General features: G+C 44.6%; 2 protein-coding genes across 2 annotated transcripts; both read left to right on the forward strand.

Moving 5' to 3' along the window:
- Positions 1 to 3,360: 3,360 nt before the first annotated feature.
- LOC129502223 (carbonyl reductase [NADPH] 1) lies at positions 3,361 to 8,487 on the forward strand. The gene is made up of 3 exons (XM_055313754.1): positions 3,361 to 3,703; positions 4,269 to 4,376; positions 7,772 to 8,487. The coding sequence occupies exons 1-3, from the start codon at positions 3,415 to 3,417 to the stop codon at positions 8,206 to 8,208; spliced, it is 834 nt and encodes a 277-aa protein (XP_055169729.1). The 5' UTR covers positions 3,361 to 3,414; the 3' UTR covers positions 8,209 to 8,487.
- A 1,322-nt stretch (positions 8,488 to 9,809) lies between these two features.
- Positions 9,810 to 19,109, forward strand: LOC129502225 (carbonyl reductase [NADPH] 1-like; the record flags this gene model as incomplete). Its single annotated transcript, XM_055313757.1, has 3 exons — positions 9,810 to 10,377; positions 10,923 to 11,030; positions 18,406 to 19,109. Coding segments are annotated over 3 exons (1,170 nt in total), but the record flags the coding sequence as incomplete, so codon positions are not given.
- Positions 19,110 to 22,124: the final 3,015 nt, after the last annotated feature.

Below are 22,124 nucleotides of genomic sequence, written 5' to 3' on the forward strand. Positions count from 1 at the left end.
GGAAGAAGAGCCAGTGCCAAGTAGAATCAGATGAGTGTAAATAATCATGGGCAAGAGAAGACCCTGAGAACTTAATTTGTCATTCCACAGTACAGCTTTCCTACATCTTTTATGTTAACCAACACCATAGAACTGGGTACTTTTGGGCAAGTAAAATAACTGCTTTGAACCAGTGGATAGTAAAGATGTGAGTTTATTCCACAAGTGAAAAGATGTGATAAAATTCTTTCTCCATCTAGCAGCCAGGATGATCTCAGCGTTCACTAATGACTAAGGAATATCTTCCAAGCTAGCCGGTACTAACAGAGATCTGGGGACTCCATCTTTACTCTTTTGTTTCATTTCTCAAGTTGTTCGGAAGTCAGACAAAGTGCTATGTATGGAAAATGATAGGGACCTCACAAACACACAGCCAAGGTCAAGACCCAAATTTGACAGGGGAAATAATATATTAAAAATCATCCCAGAGTTAGGAGTCTTTCATGTTCTGTCTCCCTCCCTGATACTTCCCACTCATTCTCCTTTCCCCTTTATTCCCTTTCACCATATAATGTCCTAACTCTGGGAAACGAACTAGGGGTGGTGGAAGGGGAGGTGGGCAGGGGGTGGGGGTGACTGGGTGACGGGCACTAAGAGGGGCACTTGATGGGATGAGCACTGGGTGTTATTCTATATGTTGGCAAATTGAACACCAATAAAAAATAAATTTATTAAAAAAAACTATAAAACAATGAAATTTAAAAAAATCATCCCAAAGAGCTTAATTTGCTGACTTTAAATCAGCATGCTTTTCAAAAAATGTTTCCCATACTCAAATCTGCCCTTTCCTTTGTGATTCTTCCCCTGATCTGCTTACAAAGTCCTTTTCCCACAAATTTTAGTTACATTTTCTTATACTTCTTTTATGGTTGCATATATAAAACTGTAAAATTGAGAAAGCACTTTTTTCTCTTTTTAGAAATTAATTGATGTGCATTATGCAATTATCACTCCCTTTCTCCAATACCATTTTTGGAATAATTCTTACTCCCATAATTGTTCATGCCACTTTCATCATATGCTAAATTCTTATTTCCATGTGATATTTTATGTATTGTATTTTCTTGAGCCTCCTGCCTTATTGACCTGTCCAGTCTTGCACTGGGACCAATTCTAAAAGGATAAAGAAATCACGCAGAAAACACGTTCATGGCCCTCCTGGAATGTGCTCTTTGAAATAGCCCTTCCCATGTCCAAAGTTTCCTGCATACCATGTGCTATCTGTGAATGACCCTCTCAATGAACTTAATTCATCCTACTTCCTTATAACACTGGTTCACCGCAGCTATAGAAGAAAGTAGTGAGTGGTGTGGAGAGAGTTCAGCAAATGACAGACCAGGTATACACTTGGATAAAAGAGAAAAATCAAAACAAAGATCTTGGTCATCTCTAGTGAAAAAAAGAAAAATCCCCAGTGGTTACACTACACAACTCTACCTAACATTTTTAAAACAATAAAATTTTTAAAATGAGGAACAGATTACTGGTTCCAAGGAAATGGAGAGGTAGTGGGCAAGAGAGAAGTGTTTAGCTATAAAAAAGCAACACTGCAGGTCCTTGTGCTGATGGAAATGTTTTACATCTTGACTGCAGTGGTGGACAGAAAGCCTTCACTTGATAAGATTGTATAGATCCAAATATATAAGTAAAACTGAGGAAATCTGAATATGATTGGTGGATTGTTTTGATGTCAATATCTTCATTATTGATATTGTAATGTAGCAAAATATTACCATAGAGGAAAACAGTAAAGTATAAGGAATCTCTCTGCTCTTCTTTTACTACTGCATGTAAACCTGCAATTATCTCAATAAAAATTTAGGTCAAAGAAATGCTAAGGCCTTCCCAGATTGTTTTGTTTTTTTGCAACTGCTTGGAAAGGCACCTTGAAATTGCAACATCATTGGAATCTCTCTAAAGCATTGCTTGTAACTTTCTGTTATGATGGAAATACTGTAGATCTGCACTTGTCCAATACAGTGGCCACTAACACATGACTCCTGAGCACTTGAAATATGGCTAATGCAACTAAACACTGAATTTTAAATTGTGTTATTTCGATTAAATTTACATTTAAATAGCTACTTGTGGCTGTGGCTCCCATATGGGGACAGTACACAAATGAGATTCGCTTTTATAGTCCCCTATTCCTCTGTTGTAAATTGGAAATAAGAAGAAAAATCAATTTCCCAAAAATGAACTAATTTACAAACTTTGTGTGAGGACCCATTCCCTCACTTTAAAGTGTGGAAAATAGGGGGATCCCTGCGTGGCTCAGAGGTTTAGCGCCTGCCTTTCGCCCAGGGCATGATCCTGGGGTCCCAGGATCGAGTCCCTCATCCCTGTATGGAGCCTGCTTCTCCCTCTGCCTGTGTCTCTCATGAATAAATAAAATCTTTTAAAAATAATAAAAAATAATAAAATGTGGAAAATAAGATGCATCCTGACGAGTTAGAGTGTGAGCGAGGACTTCAAAAACCTCCCTCCCACCTGTACACTACAGTACCTGGATACAAGTAACCTGATGCCCCTGCAAGAGGCCACCCTGTGACATTTCAGTGAACTTTCCCCATTATGTAAAAACCAACCAAGGATTAGCCACTAGGTTTGCTTTCACATACTTAGGGAAGAAAACAACACACACTCAATCCCTTGCCATGTTACTCCCGGCTTATTCCACAACTATAGTTCCCGAGACTTTAGTTCAAGAGATTTTTTAATTCTTATTTATTTATTTTTTTTTCAGGGGCACCTGGGTGGCTGAGTTGGTTCTGCGTCTGCCTTCCACTCAGGTCATGATCTCAAGGTCCTAGGATCAAGCCCCACGTTAGGCTCCCTGCTCTGCAGGGAGGGAGCCTGCTCCCCGCTCTCCTTCTGTTGCTCCCCTTGCTTCTGCGCCCTCACTATCACTGTCAAATAAATAAAATCTGTTTTATTTTATTCTTTTTTTTAATAAAATCTGTTTTAGAAGGGAGTTTAAAAAAAAAAAAAAAACAACACCGGAAAGCAAAACCTCTGCAAACACCCCACTTCTTCGTCTGCACACGCCAACAGTTTAATAGTTGCGTAAATACGAGGGGAAAAAATCACGGAGAACCAAGGATAAAGGTTCCGTTTCGAAACGCTGAGCGACGAGGGCAGCTGACAGGATTCTATTGGAGGACGGGGCAGCCCCAAGGTCAGGCCGGGCCACACCCCCGCGGGCGCCGCGGACCGGCCCAGGGCCCGGGGCGACCTCCTCGGGAAGCCACGCCCAGGCCACGCCCCAAGCCACGCCCCCCCTAAGCCACGCCCGCCCCGCGCCTGCGTAGAAAGGGCGAGGCGAGGCGCGGCGCGGAGCAAACACCCCCTTGCAGGTGCGCCCTGGCCGCAGCCATGTCCGCAGCCTCCCGCGTGGCGCTGGTGACCGGGGCCAACAAGGGCATCGGCTTCGCCATCGCGCGCGAGCTGTGCCGGCAGTTCTCGGGGGACGTGGTGCTCACGGCGCGGGACGAGGCGCGGGGCCGGGCGGCCGTGCAGCAGCTGCAGGCCGAGGGCCTGAGCCCGCGCTTCCACCTGCTGGACATCGACGACCTGCAGAGCATCCGCGCCCTGCGCGACTTCCTGCGCAAGGAGTACGGGGGCCTCGACGTGCTGGTCAACAACGCGGGCATCGCCTTCAAGAGTAAGGGGATGGGAGCTAGGAGGGCAGGTGCCCCCGGGCTCCTCCAGCCGGCGTGGGCCCCTCTGTCGAGGAACCCCTGGGGTCAGGCTCGCAGCGCCCCAACATCCAAAATGGCTCCCCAGTGTAGGACGAGGGGTGGGGGCGCAGGGCAGGGGCTGGAGCGGAGCCGCAGCGGTTGCAGTGCTTTCCAACCAGAGTGACCGTTGAGATTCCCGTGATTCCTTGGGACACTTTTTCCAGATTATCAGAGTTTCTCTGGCGTTGGGCTTTAGGGCATTTGGGTGGATTTTTATTGGTTTTGTAATAAGCAAGACAACTGCACACGTTGGTTGACAAGACCTCCCCTGTGAGCACCACCCTTCTTCACCCAGCCTCCGCCAGCATGCCGGTCTTGCAACACCACGTAGTATCATAAGAGAATTGTGACTGATGCCAGTTTTACACAAAAATTCACCAGATTTCACATGCACCTTCATACTACGTATGGTTCTCTGGAATTTTACCAAATGGACGCTAGTAATGCTATTCTCTCTCTCTCCTCCCCCCACCAACCCCGCCCCCCAAGCTAATGATCCCACGCCGTTTCACATTCAAGCAGAGGTGACCATGAAAACAAACTTCTTTGGAACCCGAGATGTGTGCACAGAGCTGCTGCCTCTCATGAAACCCCAAGGTGAGCCTGATGAGGGGGCCAAGCTGTGGTGTTTCTAGCAGGATCTGACCCCTGCCTCTCTGGTCTCATCTACATGCCCTGGCCCCTTTCCCTGCTCAGCCACACTGGCCTCCTTGCTGTGCCTCCCCCCGGGACTCTGTTGCTCCGCCTGGCGACTCTTAAAATTACCTGTGAGTCAGCAGTGCCCTGTGTCCTGCTTTCATCTGAGGCTCTGTCTTAACCTTCGTGTCTTCCTTCAGAACGCTCTTCAGAGAGGCCATTTATTGGCTCCATGCCACTCACAGATGCAGTTGACTGAGAATTCCTTCCTGGACCCTTTCTTCACCCTCTCCTCTCTCTGAGCGATTTTATTCAGACCAGTGGACTCCACTACACAAACTTTTCTGGCCCCTCGAAAATATATCACCTGCCTAGAACATTTCCAGAGCTCCAGACACACATGATGCTCTTCCTGTCTCTCCTGCTCACCATGCCCTCCCACGGCCTGTCCGGCTGGGTACAGACCCCTCCCCATGGCCTCCAAGAGACCTGCACACTCACATGTGGCCATAGCTGCTGATGACCGGTGGTGTGTCTCCAGCAGATGGGGCAGGTGTACTGCCCCGCCAGGCTGTTGCCACCCTCTGCAGGCCAGCCTGGGAGCTGCCATGGTAAAGCCAAGGCCACCAGGATGTGAGACGTGCCATCCTGGAGCTCGCCCAATTCCACCCCAGGTACCCCTGTCCGGCCTTCCTGCCTATGTTTGGATTCTTTTCCATGACCATATGGACAACTGTACATATATATTCTCTACCTTGAGATTTTCTTAGTGACATTTTCTTTTCTCTAGCTTCCTTTTTCTAAGAATACAGCATACAGTAGTGCATAGACGACATGTGAGTTCATCAGCTCTTTCTGTCAGCATTTAAGCGAAAAGGCTATTAGAGAGCAAAAACAGAATTAAAGTAACAAAATTATTGATTGGCTATAACACCAAGCCTGCTTGCCTGTTTGGGATCAGTGGTCCTGTAGCTTCAATTTTGTAACTGTGAGGCATTTACAAGCTTAGGTTTGGGTTTGCTACACAGGCCACCTTGTTATTAGAGCCACGTCAGTCAGATGGCCTCCTTGTTTCATTCATTTAACACTGTAGAAATACGCTGACGGCTAGCTAAATCCACTTCTTCATCAGGCTAGTCATTTTCCATCAGGACTGCATCCTGAGGAGGCTTGACTCAGTCTTCCATCAAGATCGCTATCAACATGAGATTCATGGATAAATGCTGGTTGAGTAGGGCTCATTAGCCTGGTGTGACACCTCATCACACTACAGTGGCACACCTAACCGGAAAACAAGAATCAAGAGATGCTGGCACATATCTAGAGTCCCACTCAGTGACTAGCAGTATGTTCTGTTCATCACTGTATCACATGGCCATATCTCCCACAGTGGTGCCACTCAATTGCTCAGGCTTATGTTCAGCCTAGTTCAGCTCCCAAACACACAAGTGGGCTTGGCAACATGTAGGCTTCAGCCTTTTGGGCATCTGGTATAATTGAGCTAAGAGATGGTATCCTCTCCTCAGAGCAGTGAGCTTCTCGAGGCACCTGTGTATTGTTGGATGCCTCTTATTGCAAGACCCATTATTCGTGCCTTTACCCTCATTCTCCTCCTCCCTGTAATCTTCACTCACCTTCGAGGGACTTCAAGGTCAACATCTGTGCTGGTCCCGATGACTTGCAATGATACTACTCAATCTAGTGCCTTCCCTCCTGCCCACTCCCATTCCTATAGGTCAGGGCTGCATAGGTCTAGACGAGTGGGCTGGCACAACCACTGTGCAATACAGCTATGTTGACTGTCAGTCCAGTTTTGCCAGACAGGGGAAGGCACCGTCCACTCCATTATGTCCTTAGGAATTCTGACATCAAGATTTAAAGCTATAGTTACACAGTTTCTTGCTTAGACATTATCCTTGCTTCTTATTTCCACAGTTGCAGCCCTGGTCCCAGGACCATGGTGTGAGCAGGAAGCAAAGGAAGTTGAGATGGTGTGGGAAAGAATTGTAAGGTCAAGGCAGCATCCTCCCAAACCCCCTCTTCCCCACATTCCCCAGTGAAGCAGTGGGGAAAGTCCCTTGCCCCCCGCCCATGTTGAGTGTGAATACATGCTCATGAATGTGTGTAAGCCCTACATACTTTTCATCTGGTGTTTGAGACAAGCAAGGATTGAGATGCCTGTTCCAGTTCTCTATGGAACCACTCCATGCAGAGGAAAATGTGTTGCTTGGCCTGCAGAAATGTAACCCGTTAGGCTAAATTGTCACACTATCTTCTGTTCTCATCCTCCTGTACTGCTTGAACATTGGCATCTTCCTCTGGGTTTACTCAAAGTTTGGTCCAGAAATAGGGTCTTTACTTGTCTGGACCTATATGGAACCTCCAGGGCTACTATCTTCCACCCAATTTGACAGCCATGTGCATGGCCATCCTTTGGGAAATCACCCCCATAACAATCTCCAGTCTTTGTCTCTTTTGCTGAGAAGTACAAGAGTCCTTCACATGTGTTTGACTCACAGGGTGCAAGAGTCTAAGTCAACAATAACCCCAGCTCTGCATTGCTGCCATGGCCCCATTTCCACTCACCTCAGGGACAGTAGGGCCATGTCATACAAGCACACCAGGATATCCACTTGCTGGTTCCAGTCCCACTCCAATCCTGAAAGTGGTTCTTCTGCTGGGCATTGACATATCCTACTTTATCCCTTAAATTGCCATAGTGGACTGCACAGGGCCACTATGCCCTATATGGAAGTCCTTCAGTCCTCCGGCTTTCCAGTGCCTCTCTTCATGTCTGTATTCTCAGGCCGTAACATACTCCCAAGTTCATAAAATCCCTATCATAGACAAATCACCATACAAGCCATGGAACCCTGTTAATTTGTTTCTACCATCCTTGAACAGTAAAGCAGCCTTCCAAACCAGATGGAACTGCCCACCTTAAACCAATCAGCTCTCTGAGGGTCAGTAGAGGCCTGTTTGTAGAGCACTCCCCCAGTGACCATAAGATCCTCAGTAGGTCCCAAAAGCAGCCTTAGGGAGAAGGAGGTAATCTACTCTTGAATACAATGAGTGTCTAACTCTCTCCTTAGCAGGTTCTTGTATAAACCATTTCCATTTTCCTGTGGAACATCTCAGGGCCCACCTTGTAGAACGTTGGTAGACATCATCAGATACCTTAAGGGTGTAACAAGTTTCAAGACCTTATCATACCCTTCACTCATACAGGCAGTCTTTATTATGCTCCTTGTAAACTAAAAAGATCTCAAGAGGAAATTTTCTAGAACAAAATCTGAGTAAAATTGATATCCATCAATCTTGTGCCTTTCTATGTAACATTTTGCCTTGTATTTTAGGCAGAGTGGTGAATGTGTCTAGCGTGGTGAGTGTCCGAGCCCTTAAAAGCTGCAGCCCAGAACTACAGCAGAAGTTTAGAAGTGAGGCCATCACAGAGGAGGAGTTGGTGGGGCTCATGAACAAGTTCGTGGAAGACACAAAGAAAGGCGTGCACAGAAATGAGGGCTGGCCTGATAATGCCTATGGAGTGACAAAAATCGGTGTCACTGTCCTGTCTAGAATCCATGCCAGGAAGCTGAGTGAGCAGAGGAGAGATGACAAGATCCTCCTGAATGCCTGCTGCCCTGGGTGGGTGAGAACAGACATGGCAGGACCTAAAGCCCCTAAGAGCCCAGAAGAAGGAGCAGAGACCCCTGTCTACTTGGCCCTTTTGCCCTCAGATGCTGAGGGGCCTCATGGAGAGTTTCTTATGGAGAAAAAAGTTGAACAATGGTGAGCTTAATTTAGGCCTTCATCCACGGAACCCTTTAGGATAACCCCCTCCTTTGACCAAAAGGATTCTTCCATTTTCAATAATAAGCCTTTCCACAGCAAAAAAAAAAAAAAAAAAGAACAGAAAAGAAAGAAAAAGAAATTGTATAACATATCCCTATTAAGCATGGAGTTGGAATAGGCTACTAATTGTGTGAAGGTGTTTTTGTTTTCTTCTGTAATACAGGGACAGAAAACATGAAATCATGAACCTAGAGATGAATAAATATTCATTTATAAATGCCTCTTTGCAGCCTCTATATGGTGAACCAGCTGAGAAATCTGCTACGCCTAAGATATCATGAGATCAGGAGAAGTTAGAATTTCACTCAAGGGTGAGCAAACATTATGCAAAGGGGCAGGGAGTAATATGTTTATCTTTGCAGGCCACACACTCCTCCCTGTTGCATTTACTCAGATCTGCTGCCGTAGCATGAAAGTAACCACAGGATGCAAACCAGTGAGCATGGCTGTGTGTGGCATGCATCCTATTTTACCAGCCTCTAGTAGAGCATGGACAACACCACGAGGGGAAGACATCCCCTGTGGTCTCTAAATATCAGACTCATTGGGAAAATAACAATTGCCAAGTGTGAAATGGCAGTGGCATGTAAGATACATCTATTGGACAATTTGAGACAATGGGGAAGATTGAGTAGAGACTGGGTTCCGATAACAAGTCCCCGGGAGTGGGGCCCAAGACACCGGTGTGACCAAAGATTCTTACTGTCCCATCTAAGCCCTTGGTATCCCTGTGGGACTGACTGAACATCCCCCACATGCTTCCCTTCACAGGAGCATGAATGTTGCAAAGATGCCTGTACTCTACTGATTACTCTTTACTCTTCACAGGGATTTTCAGGCTTACCCAAACCATAGGTGATACACCCTGAAAGCAAGGTTAGGGTCCTTATGTTAAAAGTATTTCACTTTTTCACATCAAAAGAGCTGAAAAATTACCATTATTTTTCATTTGTAAATGGACATAGGAGGAATATTAATGTATAGGAAAAAACCATAGTATCCTACTACCAATTTCCAAAAATAACTCTGGTGCCACAAAGGTCTTTCCTTTATACCTTAACATTGAATTATATAGAACACTTTTTAATTGTGACCTTAAACCAAAAATAGGCACTTTAGGGAAACGGAGTTATGTAACCATTAAATCAAACATCTAATCAATATACCTTGGCCCATAGATTCATAGACATCCTGTCCCACTTGAGGACCCCTGGAATCACCCAGAGGGGGAACCCTGCCCACATCCAAGTCTGAGCACGGGACCCAATCCTCTTTCGCCCTCTTAAGTTTCTCCTAAGAAAGTAAGGGTTCCGGGTCCTCAGAAGCACTTCCCCTGTGCCAGCAATTTCACTGTATCTTAGAAGAACCCAAAGATTCCCATTCTACAGAGGAGGACTCTTCCCGAGAAAATATCCAATACTCCATTTTTTTTTTCTGTTGAGGTTTTCCCAAAATTTAATTCAACTACCATGATTCTCTAGCTCCCTGTACTCCATCACGAACCACCTTTCTTTTGGGGAACATGTCAGTCCAACGTGAACCATATCTGGGTTCAGAAAAGTGACCCTAAGAGGTCAGAGTCCTGTTTGTGTTCAGGGTTCACAGGAGACATACTTTGTACAAGTCATTAGGAAATCTGGAACATTTGGCTCCTCCTTTGATGGAGGGACTGAAGCTCCTCTAGGAGCCTACTGCTCGATAACAGACACATTTCTGCTCTCATCTCTTGACTGTGGCCAAGGCTCTGGAACACCACCTCACTCCCTGTGGCCAAAGCATCAGTCATTCACCACACAGGCTGGTGCTTGCACTCCATGCAACCATGTCGTCATACCCCATGAGGCGGTAGTGACTGGAGCTAACAAGAGCCTTGACTTCGCCATCTCAAGGGACCTGTGCCGGAATTTCCCTGGGGACATGGTGCTCACTGTGAGAGACAAGGCACCTGGAGGGGCAGCCAGGCAGCATCTCAAGGCTGAATGCCTGAGCCTGCACTTCCACCTGCTGGACATTGACAACCTGCAGAGCATCCGCACCCTGCGTGACTTCCTGTGGGAGGAGTTTGGAGGCCTGGATGTACTGGTCAACAATGCAGGCATCACCACCAAGTGTAAGAACATGGGAACACTTAGGGCAGGGGATCTCTGTTAGGGAACCACACAGAGTGGGTTGGGGATGATGCCTGAGCCACTACTATGGGGTCTGGAAGGGCTTCCCTGGGGAAGGAGGTCAGACTGCAGGCACAGAGAGACAGAAGCCTCTGGGGGGTAAGTCTTATAGCCACAGTGCCTTGGTATCCCCATGGAAATACAAGGGACCTGACCTAGTTTTTTGGGTGTTTTTTTTTTCTCAATTTGGATCTGAGCCATTTGGTGAATATTTAACCTATTTTGTAAGAAACAACAAATTGCAAACAGAGGTAAACAGAAATCCCATTGTGCCCACTTCCCTAGCCTCCCCAAATGATGCCAGCTTACACAGCTACACGGCATCAGCACAACCGATAAACCACCTTGAGACCATACAGTCCACTAATCCAGACGTTGCTGGATTTCAATAGAATGAACATGAAAACTAAAAGAATGTATTTGTCATATCCTGGAATCCTCTCAGATGGCTACTATTTATTAATCTTCTCTGCTTCTCCCCTAATAGCTCATGATCCCACACCCCCACATATTCAAGCAGAAGTGACCCTGAAGACAAACTTCTTTGGCACCCGAGATATATGCACAGAACTGCTGCCTCTAGTGAAACCCCAAGGTGAGCCTGATGAGGGGCCCAAGCTGTGCTGTTTCTGGCATGATCCGGCCCCTGAACTCTGGCCTCATCCAGAAGATCCTGGCCCTGCTCAGCCAGGGCCTGGCCTCCTTGCCCGGGAGAGGTGTCCCTCTGCCTCAGGACTCTGACACACTTGCCCTGCGGTCAGCAGTGTCCTCTATCCCTCTACTCTTCCACTAGAGGCACTGACTGTCCTATCCTTCAAGTCTTCATTCAAAACTCTCCTCAGAGAAGCCCTTTGCTTCCTCCATGCCCCTCACAATGCACTTCCCTGGGATTCCTCTCTGGACCCTTTCTTCTCCCTCTCCCTCTCTCTGACAGATTTTATTCAGACCAATGGACTCTGCTATCCAAATGTCTCTGCCCCCCGCCAACATCTGTCACCTGCCTAGAACGTTCCCAGAGCTCCCCACGCACATGCTTCCACACCCAAATCCTGCCCCTCCAGCCCTCAACTCTCCCTCATTTAAACATCTACATTATCACAGCACTTATCATTTTCAAAAACATCCTGCTCACATAGCCCACAATCCACCAATCATAAATAATGTGGTCACTGTGCCCAGCTCCCGATCATCAGGGACCAGGTCTTAAGAGTGGTCCTATGGGTTTTGTCCTCTGCATTTTTCTGCAGGCCTCTCCTCCATCCCAGCTCTACAACGGATACTCAGCTATCATTTCTGGATCATTCCAACTTTCCTAAGAGACCCTACTTCTGAGTCCTTTACTCTGAGGTCATTCTCTGTACCTTCTGGGGGTTCACTGTCTCCCAAAATTCCTACAGGAGCTCTGAGCATCATTTGTAGGGATCTCTGTCATCAGACCTGCCAAAGACCTGGCCCATGGATTCCCCTTCACTTTCTGCAATGCTCTGCACAAGACAGACTGCTGTCATTCCTTGGTTGTAAACTACTGTAATCCTTACCCCATGTGAATGTGATGGGGGAGCCACCACCCATGTACTACACTAATTAAGATAAGCTGATACTTTTAGAATGATTAGGATATCTCCCTTGAAAGAGTACATGCAGGTACTCTTTCACTCCCCGTTCTGCCCCCAATTCCTCTTCTGTCCTGGAAAGTTCTCGTACTTTTTGCAACACTCCCTTCACTGGCATGTGGCAGGGCAGCTCTCAGATGTCACCTGTCTCCTTTACTCACCACAGACCTTGAAGGTGGGATGAATTTACTTGTGCCCCCCCACACACATCGTACAGGTGCTCCCCTTAGAAGGCAAAATGCTTCTGCCTGAGTTTGGATCTCACTTACCTCAACAGGGTTGGCTATTGCTGCCTTGTTGGCCTTGGACCAGAATGAGGAGTGAGCGCTCTCCTGGATTTGCTAAGGCAGGTTCTAATCAAACTCTACTGATCTTGCCTCGGGGAAACTAGACTGCATGGACATGGACAGGCAAGCTCTATTCTCCTTGTGAAAGTAGGGTTTTCTTGCCTATTGCAAGAGGAGAGATCTTCCCTTAGGTGGGGGGATGGCAGCCACAGTGTTTCCTGTGACCAAGACTTTACCCTCTTTGGAGATCCTATTTGAGAGAAATCTTAGCTAGGATAACCAAAAGCAAATATTGTCCCTCCTCTCCCATACTGCGAAACTAGGATACAAAGAACAGTCTTGAATGACTTCACCAGATCTCTGTGGTTAAAGAACAAAGTCCAAGGGCCCGTTTCTGCTCTATTGGCTGTTTTTTTGGTGTGAAAGAGCAAAACTAAAGAGAATTGTGACATTAAAGACATTGAGGAATAGGAGGTGCTGCTATTTCATATTTTTAATCCTTTCTTCAAAAAGAGTTTTACAGAAATAATTTAGCCATTAAGAAAAGATAAGAATCTACCCAACCAGGTGGCCACCACTGATCTTAACCAGGCAATCGGTATCTAGGCCATGAACATCCCTTCCCACATCCATTGCTTTTCCCTCCCATTCCCTTGAATTCATATTCCTTTGAATCATTTGAGTGATCCACTCTTTAAAGTGCTAAACTTCTATTCTTCTTTTTTTCTCTTTTAATCTATATGTACTTATTTTAAAAAATATTAAGGTATACCCATGTTGAAGGAAGTGAGCAAAAGTTTGAAATTTGAAAACTCCTGTTCATCAGATATTAGCTAAAGTACTAGGAGAAAATACAGACTTGTAAGGCTACCCTTACAAAGGAAACCTTATCAAAAGGATTCATAATCTTCATTTGAGAAGATCTAGTATAAAAGGTAACTCTCTCTCTTTCACTCTTACATACACACACACACACACACACACACACACACTGACATACTGTTGTCCTTGAAGGATTGGTGGCTAGATGGAATATTTATATATTATCCCCATTCAGAAATGGAAGAATAATGGCTCTCAAGGACACAATCACAGCGGATTGCAGACTGAGGTCATGTGGCATCCGAACGATTTTTCAAACTACACAAGCACCTCAAATATTTGCCACTGGAGCACCTCTCCAAACGATGCCTTATCCAATAAGGCAAAACAAACAGAAAATCAAAGGACTCTGCTGATTGGGACCAAGGTCTTCCTCACTGCAGGCCCTCAGGCGCCTCATGGAAAACAACTGGAGGCACATTTAAAACCCTGAAGTATTCTGTGAAACAGCCCTTATCACTCCAGACACTTAATACTGCTAACCTTGATATGAAAAAAGATGAATCCTCGAGGGAAAATGATGAATGTTGAATCATAAAAGGTCATGGGAATTGGCTGTGGACTTAATGCCCCTTGAATAGGCTTGAATATCAAGGAATACACTTGAAGTGGTGACCCCAGAGGAGAGGATGTCTAAACCATGTTACACACTACATCACACACACTGTCACACACTTATGCAGTCACACTCACATTCACATACAATCCCTGTCTCTCACACGCTCACCCACATCTCACACACTCAAATGCACTCACACACCCTTAGCACAAGGACTTTGGGATGGCCCATACACTTCCTAGCCCATATGCCTGCCATGTATATTCCAGTTCAGAGTCTCTAAAATGGCCCTTGAAAGCCACGAATACTCTTGAATACAAAAACGTTTACATCAGCGTCCTTGCTATGGAAGCTCCACAAGTTCCTGCACCTGTGTTTCCTGTCCTGAGCTGTCAGACCACAAGGATCTACAGTCTCAGTTCATACAAGGAGCCCCCAGGTGGCCACACTGCTCCCTTGGGGATGTGCTCAGTGGGTGGACAGGCCTGGGGAACAGGGACTAGCAGAGGCACCCCCATCTAGCAATTTACATACAAAACCATTCTACTGCCCGTCAGACTTCCTTCATTACACAGGTCAGTATTTTCACAGCTAATCCTAGACCTCCTGAGACAGACAACACAGAATAGAAAAGATGTCATCACTTCATTACAAACAGCCTACGGAAATTTAGTAGAGTTTCTCCTTCTGCTGTCAATGCTACAGGTATGTAAGAAAATGGTCCTGAGCCCCTGTGAGTAAAGATGGCTGCCTTTCTGGTACACCAGTTACCCCGTGTGGCTTCCTCGGGCCTTGTCTTCCCTTTGTCCTCCCCTTAATTGCACACACTTCTATGTTTTGCAGTTTTGAATCACAAATATGTATTATTTCAATTGTGAAAAAGGCAGGGAATATTTTTTAAAATAAATTCTTTGACGATTTTATCTATTTGAGAGAGAGAGAGAGAAAGAGAGAGAGAAAGCAAGCATGAGTGAGAACAGGAGCAGGAGCAGGGGGAAGGGCATAGGGGGAGAGAGGAGTAGACTCCCTGCTGAGCAGCGAGCCCCATGCAGAGCTTGAGCCCAGAAGCCCAGGATCATGACCTGTGCTGAAGGCAGAAGCTACACCTACTAAGCCACCCAGATGCCCCTTGAAGGAACTTGAACTAGTTGTAAGTAATATATATTTGAGAAGTACTCACTAAACTTTTTAAAAATTTATTTCACGTTAGTGTAGAATTCGTTTCAGGAATAGGATTCCATGTTTCATCAGTTACATATAACAATCAGGGCTCTTCCCAACAATTGCCCTCCTTAATGCCCATCCCTCATTGAGCCCACCTTCTACCGTCCTGCCCTCCAGCAACCCTCAGTTTGTTTCTACAATTAACGGTCTCTTATGCTCTGCCTCCCTCTCTTTTTTCATCTTATTTTATTTTTCCTTTCCTTCCCCTATGTTCATATGTGTCTTAAATTCCACATAGTGAAATCATACGATATTTGTATTTCTCTGGCTGACTCATTTGGTTTAGCATAATACACTCTAGCTCCATCCATGTTGTTGCAAATGGCAGGTTTCCATTCCTTTTGATAACTGAGCAACATTCCATTATATATGCATATATGTCCCATTCTCTTTATCCATTCATCAATTGATTGACACTTGGGCTGTGTCAGTAATTTTGCTATTGTTAATAGTGCTACTCTAAGCATTGGGGGATACATGTGCCCCTTTGAATCACTATGCCTGTATCGTTTGGATAAATACCCAGTAGTGCTATTGCTGGTTCATAAGGTGGCTCTATTGTTAACATTTTAATGAACCTCCATACAGTTTCCTAGAGTGTCTGCACCAGTTTGCATTCCCAGCAGCAGTGCAAAAGAGGTCACGCCCCTCCCCATCAATGACAACATCTGTGGTCTTATGAGTGGTTAATTTTAGAATTCCATACAGATATGTGGTGGTATCCCATTGTGGTTTTCATTTTTATTTCACTGATGATGAGTGACGTTGAATATCTTTTCGTGTATCTATTAGCCATCTGGATATCTTCTTTGGAAAGTCATCCTTTCACATCTCTGCCTATTCATATAAACATATGTATTTTTGGGGTGTGGAGTTCAATAGGGTCTCTCCAGATTTTAGATACTAACCGTTACCAGATATGTCATTTGCAAATATCTTTCCCTGCCCCGTCATTGCATTTAGTTTTTTGCTTGTTTCCTTTGATATGGGGAAGTTTTATCTTGATGAGTTTCCAAAGTTCATGTTTTCTTTTGTTTCCCTTGCCTCAGGAAATATAACTAGTAAGAAGTTGCTATGGCCCAGGTCAGAAAGGTTGCTGCCATCTTTCTCCTCTAGTATTGGACGATTGCGTGTCTCAAATGTACGTCTTTCATCCTTTTTTACTTTATTTTTGTGTATGTTATAAAAAAGTGATCCGGTTTCATTCTTCTGCATGTGGCTGTCCAGGTTTCCCAACACCATTTGTTGAAAAACTCCCTTATTTCCATTGGATTATCCTTTCTGCTTTGTTGAAGATTAGTTGATAGAAACTCGTGGGTCCATTTCTGGGTCCTCTATTCTGTTCCATTGATCTGTGTGTCCAGTTTTGTGCCTGTGCCATACTGCTCGATGACTACAGCTTTACAATGTAGTTTGAAGTCCAGAATGCTGATGCCTCCTGCTTTGATTTCCTTTTTTCAGCATTACTTTGGCTATTCGTGATCTTTTCTGGTTCCATGCAAATTTTAGGATTGTTTCTTCTAGCTCTATGAAAAAGCTGGTATTATTTTGATAGGGAAATCACTGAATATGTCGATTCCTTGGGTAGTGCAGACATTTTAACAATATATGTTCTTCCAAACCTGAGCATGAAAGTTTTCCCATTTCTTCTGTCTTCTTTGGTTTCTTCCATAAGTATTCTCTACTTTTCAGCAGTACTCACGAAAACATTTGACAAACAGGTCCCATTAATGTTACACTTAACATGTTCCTGATGAAATAAAGTACCGGAGTAAAAGACCCCTCTCTAAAAGGCGTTTGTCTTAGAAGACTGATACATGAAGAATATAGTTTCTACAGCTCATTTTCATTCTCTCTAAACACTGCATCATGAGAGTCAGAGTGCCATCCATGCATCATGTCCTCACTGAACTTTTTTGACACTGCCACTCCTATTGGGAGAAAGCTTCGAGTTAAGTGACCATAACTTTCATTCACGAATATATACATTAAAAAGAGAAAGTTTCCTAATTTTATTGAATCCTTGACCGTAGGTATGATGTCATGACCTTTCGATAATACTAAAAAGACCAACTGAAACATAAAAATATAGGTGCCTAGTGGCTCCATCTATGAAGTTGCTGACCCTTGGTATCACCTGACTCAGGTCATGATCTCAGGCTTATGTGACGGAGCCCTGACTTAGGCTCTGCATTCTGCGGGGAGTCTATTTGGGATTCTCTCTATTCCTCTCCCTCTGCCCTTCTCCCACTTGCTAACACCAGCTCATGCACTCTCACTCTCCCTAAATAAATAAATTTTAAATAAATAAATGTAAAAATATGAAATTAATTACTTATAGATGTCTATTAAGTTCATTGTTTAAATACTAACTACATGTTCATAAAAGAGTTAGTGAGAAATGTGTCAGTGCTTTACACTTCTAACAGCTTTATTGAGATTCACCTATCGTACACTTCACCCATTTCAGGAATCCAACTCAGTAGATTTTAGCAATTGGGCAGTGTTGTGGAACCATCACTGAGTCAAGATTAGCACATTGTCATCACCCCAACAGTTTCTGGACCCTTATCTATGAGCCCTCTGTTTCCCCATGCCCCCCTGCCCCCAAACAAACACCAATCTACTTTCTGTCCCTACTTTCTTTTTCCCCTGGACATCCCATATATGGAGAGCCATATAATGAGTAGTCTCTTGTGACTGGCTTCTTTATTTCAATGATGTTATCAAGGTTCATCCATGGTGTAGCATGGACTTCATTTCTTTTTAGAGCATCTCTTTACAACATGTCACTTTTCCACTGCCCCTTTCCATGACCACACGGCCAGGCATTTTGTCACTGCTCCTGAGAGGATGATATCCCAAACCTAGAGAAAACATCATGCAACTCAGCCCACTGAGGTGAGTTGCTTTTAGCTGGCCACAGCACAGTGAAAAGCAACTTATCCCAACGTAGTCTGTTCACCTTCAAAAGGCCATCTTTAAACTCAGAAGCTGATTGTGAGCTACTAAACACTTGTTCATAGAGCACTGCTCAGGTGACTATAAGAAGGTCTCCAGGCAGTCCCAGAGGGGACCTATGAGGAAAACTGGCTCTCTACCCGTGACGGCAGGGAGTGCCTTCTTACACTGTCCTTGCCATGTTCCTCTATAGGGCACTCTCTCTTCTTTGTGGAACATCTGGGCACCACTCAGTCCCTTTAGATCATTTCTGTCACATCATCTGAGACATTATGGGTAAAACAAGCTTCAAGACTGCAGCATGTCCTTGAGTCGCAGAGGCAGTCTTCATTAACCCTCAGAGCAAACGAGAAATTGTCTCCCAAATGGACAAAATACTAGCAATATTGGTATTCACCATTCTCATGCATGCCATTCTTTGTGACTCTTTGTGTTGTATTTTAGGCAGAGTGGTGAATGTGTCTAGCATAGTGAGCTTTCTAGCACTTAAACAGTGCAGCCCGGAACTGCAACAGAAGTTTACAAGTGAGGCCATCACAGAGGAGGAGCTGGGGATTCTCATGAACAAGTTTCTGGAAGACGTAAAGAATGGAGTGCACGAGAAGGAGGGCTGGCCTGATATCAAAATAGCAGCCTATGGAGTGTCAAAAATGGGTGTCACCGTTCTGTCCAGAATCCATGCCAGGAAACTGAGTGAGCAGAGGAGAGATGACAAGATCCTCCTGAATGCCTGCTGCCCTGGGTGGGTGAGAACAGACATGGGTGGAGCAGATGGCATCAAAAGCCCAGAAGAAGGAGCAGAGACCCCTGTCTACTTAGCCCTTTTGCCCTCAGATGCTGAGGGGCCTCATGGCGAGTTCGTTATGGAAAAGAAGGTTGAACAATGGGGACTCCCCTTTCAGTTCCCTTCATGGTTCCTTACTATAATCTCCTCATGACTGACCAAAAAGACTGCTATCCTGTCAGCAGTATTCTTATAAAAAAATAAAAGAGTGTTGAGGAATCACTATTCCTCCTGAGGACCCACACTGAATTACCCACTAATTCTGTGATTTTTCTGTGATTTCTTCTGTGATATAGAAGAAAAAAAATGGAATTGATGACAAAAATAAATGAACATTACATGCGAATAAACAATTCTAAGTCAATGTGCATTTGTGCAGATTGTTTCATGAAACCAGCCTGAAACACTAACAAACACTGAACTAGGTCAAGAGAAAGGACAGTTAAACTCAACCTTGATAAACATCAGTGAAAGAGTCAGATAATAAGTATTTCCTTATTTGCAGGCCATTGGTCTCTGTTGGACCTACTCAAATCTGCTGTTATAGCTGAACCCCACCATGGGTGATGTATAAACCCATGAACTGGGCTGGATTTCCTTGCCAGCATACTTTACCACTTTCTACTTTGACATGGACAACCCCATGAATGTTAGATATCTCCTCTGGACTCTATAAATATCAAATTCACTGGGTAAAAAAGCAATTGTCCAGTGCGAAATGGGAGTGGGTGCTTATGACACATCCATAAGACTATCTGAGTCAGGGGCACCTGGGTGGTCAGTGGTGCCTTTGGCTCAGGTCGTGATCCCTGAGTCCTGGGATGTGGTCTTGTATCAGGTTCCCTGCAGAGAGCCTGCTTCTCCCTCTGCCTATGTCTCTACCTCTCTGTGTGTGTGTGTGTGTGTGTGTAACTAATGAACAAATAAATAAAAATCTCCTTTAAAAAAACCAACACAAGACTACTTGAGTCAAAGAGGAAAAGTGAATATGGATTGGTATCAATGGATATGAAAGAATTATTGTCAGATCTCCTCAAGGTGAACGTGTAGGGACAAAGGGTCACCGAGCGGTAACATGAACATGGTTCAGCAAACTACCGACAGAAGGTAAACACATACTAATAGTAAAGTTGTCATCATTGTGGAGCCTACCTTGGTGAATACATGAGTGTCCACAATACTTTTCTTTCCTCTTTCCTCTTTGAAAGCTCTCAACACAAACACCTGGGAAACAAAAGGCCCAGGCTCTGCCGCCTTACTGGATGACCTTAAGCAAAATCCTGCATGTGGCTGTATGTCAGTCTCCTCAAGTGTCCAATGGGGGAACCGTCATAGGATTCCTGTGAAGAGGAAGTGAACTCATGCAGGGAGACAGGCTGAATACAGTGATGGTGCTAAGTGTCCTCCACCGTGAGTTCCTGCAGTGGGACCCGAGATATCCATAGCCCCAAAGGGAAACTTCTTCTGCCCCGCCCCAAACCTGGCTCCCCATAGGCTCCGTGAATGCCCACCACCTCCACACCCCCGCCCCCCTCCACCTCCACACAGAAGCATCCAAGTTGTACAGACTCCTCTCCTCTCATGACCATTTTCACTCTTCACCAGGGGTCTTCTACTGTCAGAAATGAAACCTGAAGGCCCATGCAAGAAAGGGTAGGGCCCTTGCTTTAGAAGCTTCTCCCTTTGAAGGGGCTATTAATTTTCTCTCTGTTATTTGGCTTTTCTCATCTAACCTATGAAGAGTTTCAATGTCTAGGACAAAGAAATACCATCTCTCCTTCTAGCTTGAACAGAAAGTCAGTATTGGAAAGATCTTTTTTCCTTGATACTTTAAAAATAACACGTAATTAGGAGCACCTGGGGGTCTCAGTTGGTTAAGTGTCAGACCTTCATTTCAGCTAATTTCATGATATGGGGATTCTAAAATCAAGCTGAGATGGCTCCAGCTCAGTGGAGAATCTGCTTGAGATTATCTCTCACCCAATCCAAATGCCCCTTCCCAGGTCACATTCCTTTTGTCTCTGTCTCTTTCTAAGTAAATAAAGGAATAGAAAAATCATTTTTTAAAAATAGCACCCTGGAGCCCTGGGTGGCTCATAAGTTAAGCCTCTGCATTCAGCTCAGGTCATGAGCTCAGGGTCCTGGTACCAAGCCCAGTGTTGGTTTCCCTGCTACTTGGAGAGCCTGCTTCTCCCTCTACGTCTTTCCATCATTCTGCTCTCGCTCTCTCTCTCACTTCCAAATAAATAAAAGCTTGTTAAATAAATAGATAAAATTTTAAAAAGCACCTATTGTACATAACACTTTAAATGTGTCCTTAAATGAAACAAAAAACTAAGCAATTTAACATACACTGGATAATGTAACCATCAAATGAAACATCCAATAGATACCTTCACCCACAGTGAGCTTCATAAACATCTGCTGCACTGGGGGATCCCTGGAATCACACAGAGGGAGAGCCCTGCCCACAGCCAAGTCTCAGCAAGGACTGAATCTCTACTTCTCCCTCTTGAGTTTCTTCAAAGAAAGTGAGAGGATCTGTGTCCTCAGAAGCACTTCCCTGTGCCAGCAATTTTTACTATTTTTCTAAGTTTTATTTAAATACATGAGTTAAATTTCATTTGCCCACATATAATATAACACCAAGTACTCATCCCATAAACTGCCCTTCTCCAAACTTTTCTTTATTTTTCAAAGTTAGGAGTCTTTCATGGATCATCTTCCTCTCCAATGGTTCCCCATTCAATTTCCCTCCTTCCTTTGCACTCCCTTTCACTATTTTTCATATTCCACATGAGTGACACCATATGAAGATGGTCTTCCTTCAATTGGTTTATTTCCCTCAGCGTAATACCCTCCAGTTCCACCCAAGTTGAAGCAAATGATAGATATTTGTCACTTCTGATGGCTGAGTAATATTCCATTGTATACATAGACTATATCTTCTGGACTACTAGTATGTTGAACAGCAGTGGTGAGCACAGACTTCTCTGTCTTGTTCCTCATCCTAGGGTAAAGGATCTAGTTTTCCCCCATTGACAATATTTGCTGGGGGCTTTTATTCATGGCTTTTATTATATTGTGAAATATTCCCTCATCCCTACACTTTGAAGAGTTTTAATCAGGAAGGGATGCTCTATTTTCTCAAATGCTTTCTCTGCATCCAGAGGTCATATCGTTCTTGGCTTTTCTTTTATTGACGTGGTCTATCACGTCGATTGTCTTATGAATGTTGAACCTCCCTTGCATCCCAGAAATAAATCCCACTTGGTCGTGGTGAATAGTCCTCTTAATGTACTGTTGGATCCTATTGGCTAGTATCTCGGTGAGTATTTTTGCATCCATTTTCATCAGGGATATTGATCTCTAATTCTCC

Source organism: Nyctereutes procyonoides, unplaced genomic scaffold (assembly GCF_905146905.1).
Source record: "Nyctereutes procyonoides isolate TBG_1078 unplaced genomic scaffold, NYPRO_anot_genome, whole genome shotgun sequence".
Classification (NCBI taxonomy): domain Eukaryota; kingdom Metazoa; phylum Chordata; class Mammalia; order Carnivora; family Canidae; genus Nyctereutes; species Nyctereutes procyonoides.

Excerpts from the sequence above, each read along its gene's own strand:
- LOC129502223 (XM_055313754.1), top strand. The coding sequence starts at position 3,415 with ATGTCCGCAGCCTCCCGCGTGGCGCTGGTGACCGGGGCCAACAAGGGC. Across the intron at positions 3,704-4,268 it reads CGCGGGCATCGCCTTCAAGA|CTAATGATCCCACGCCGTTT; the intron begins GTAAGGGGATGG and ends CCGCCCCCCAAG. Across the intron at positions 4,377-7,771 it reads GCCTCTCATGAAACCCCAAG|GCAGAGTGGTGAATGTGTCT; the intron begins GTGAGCCTGATG and ends CTTGTATTTTAG.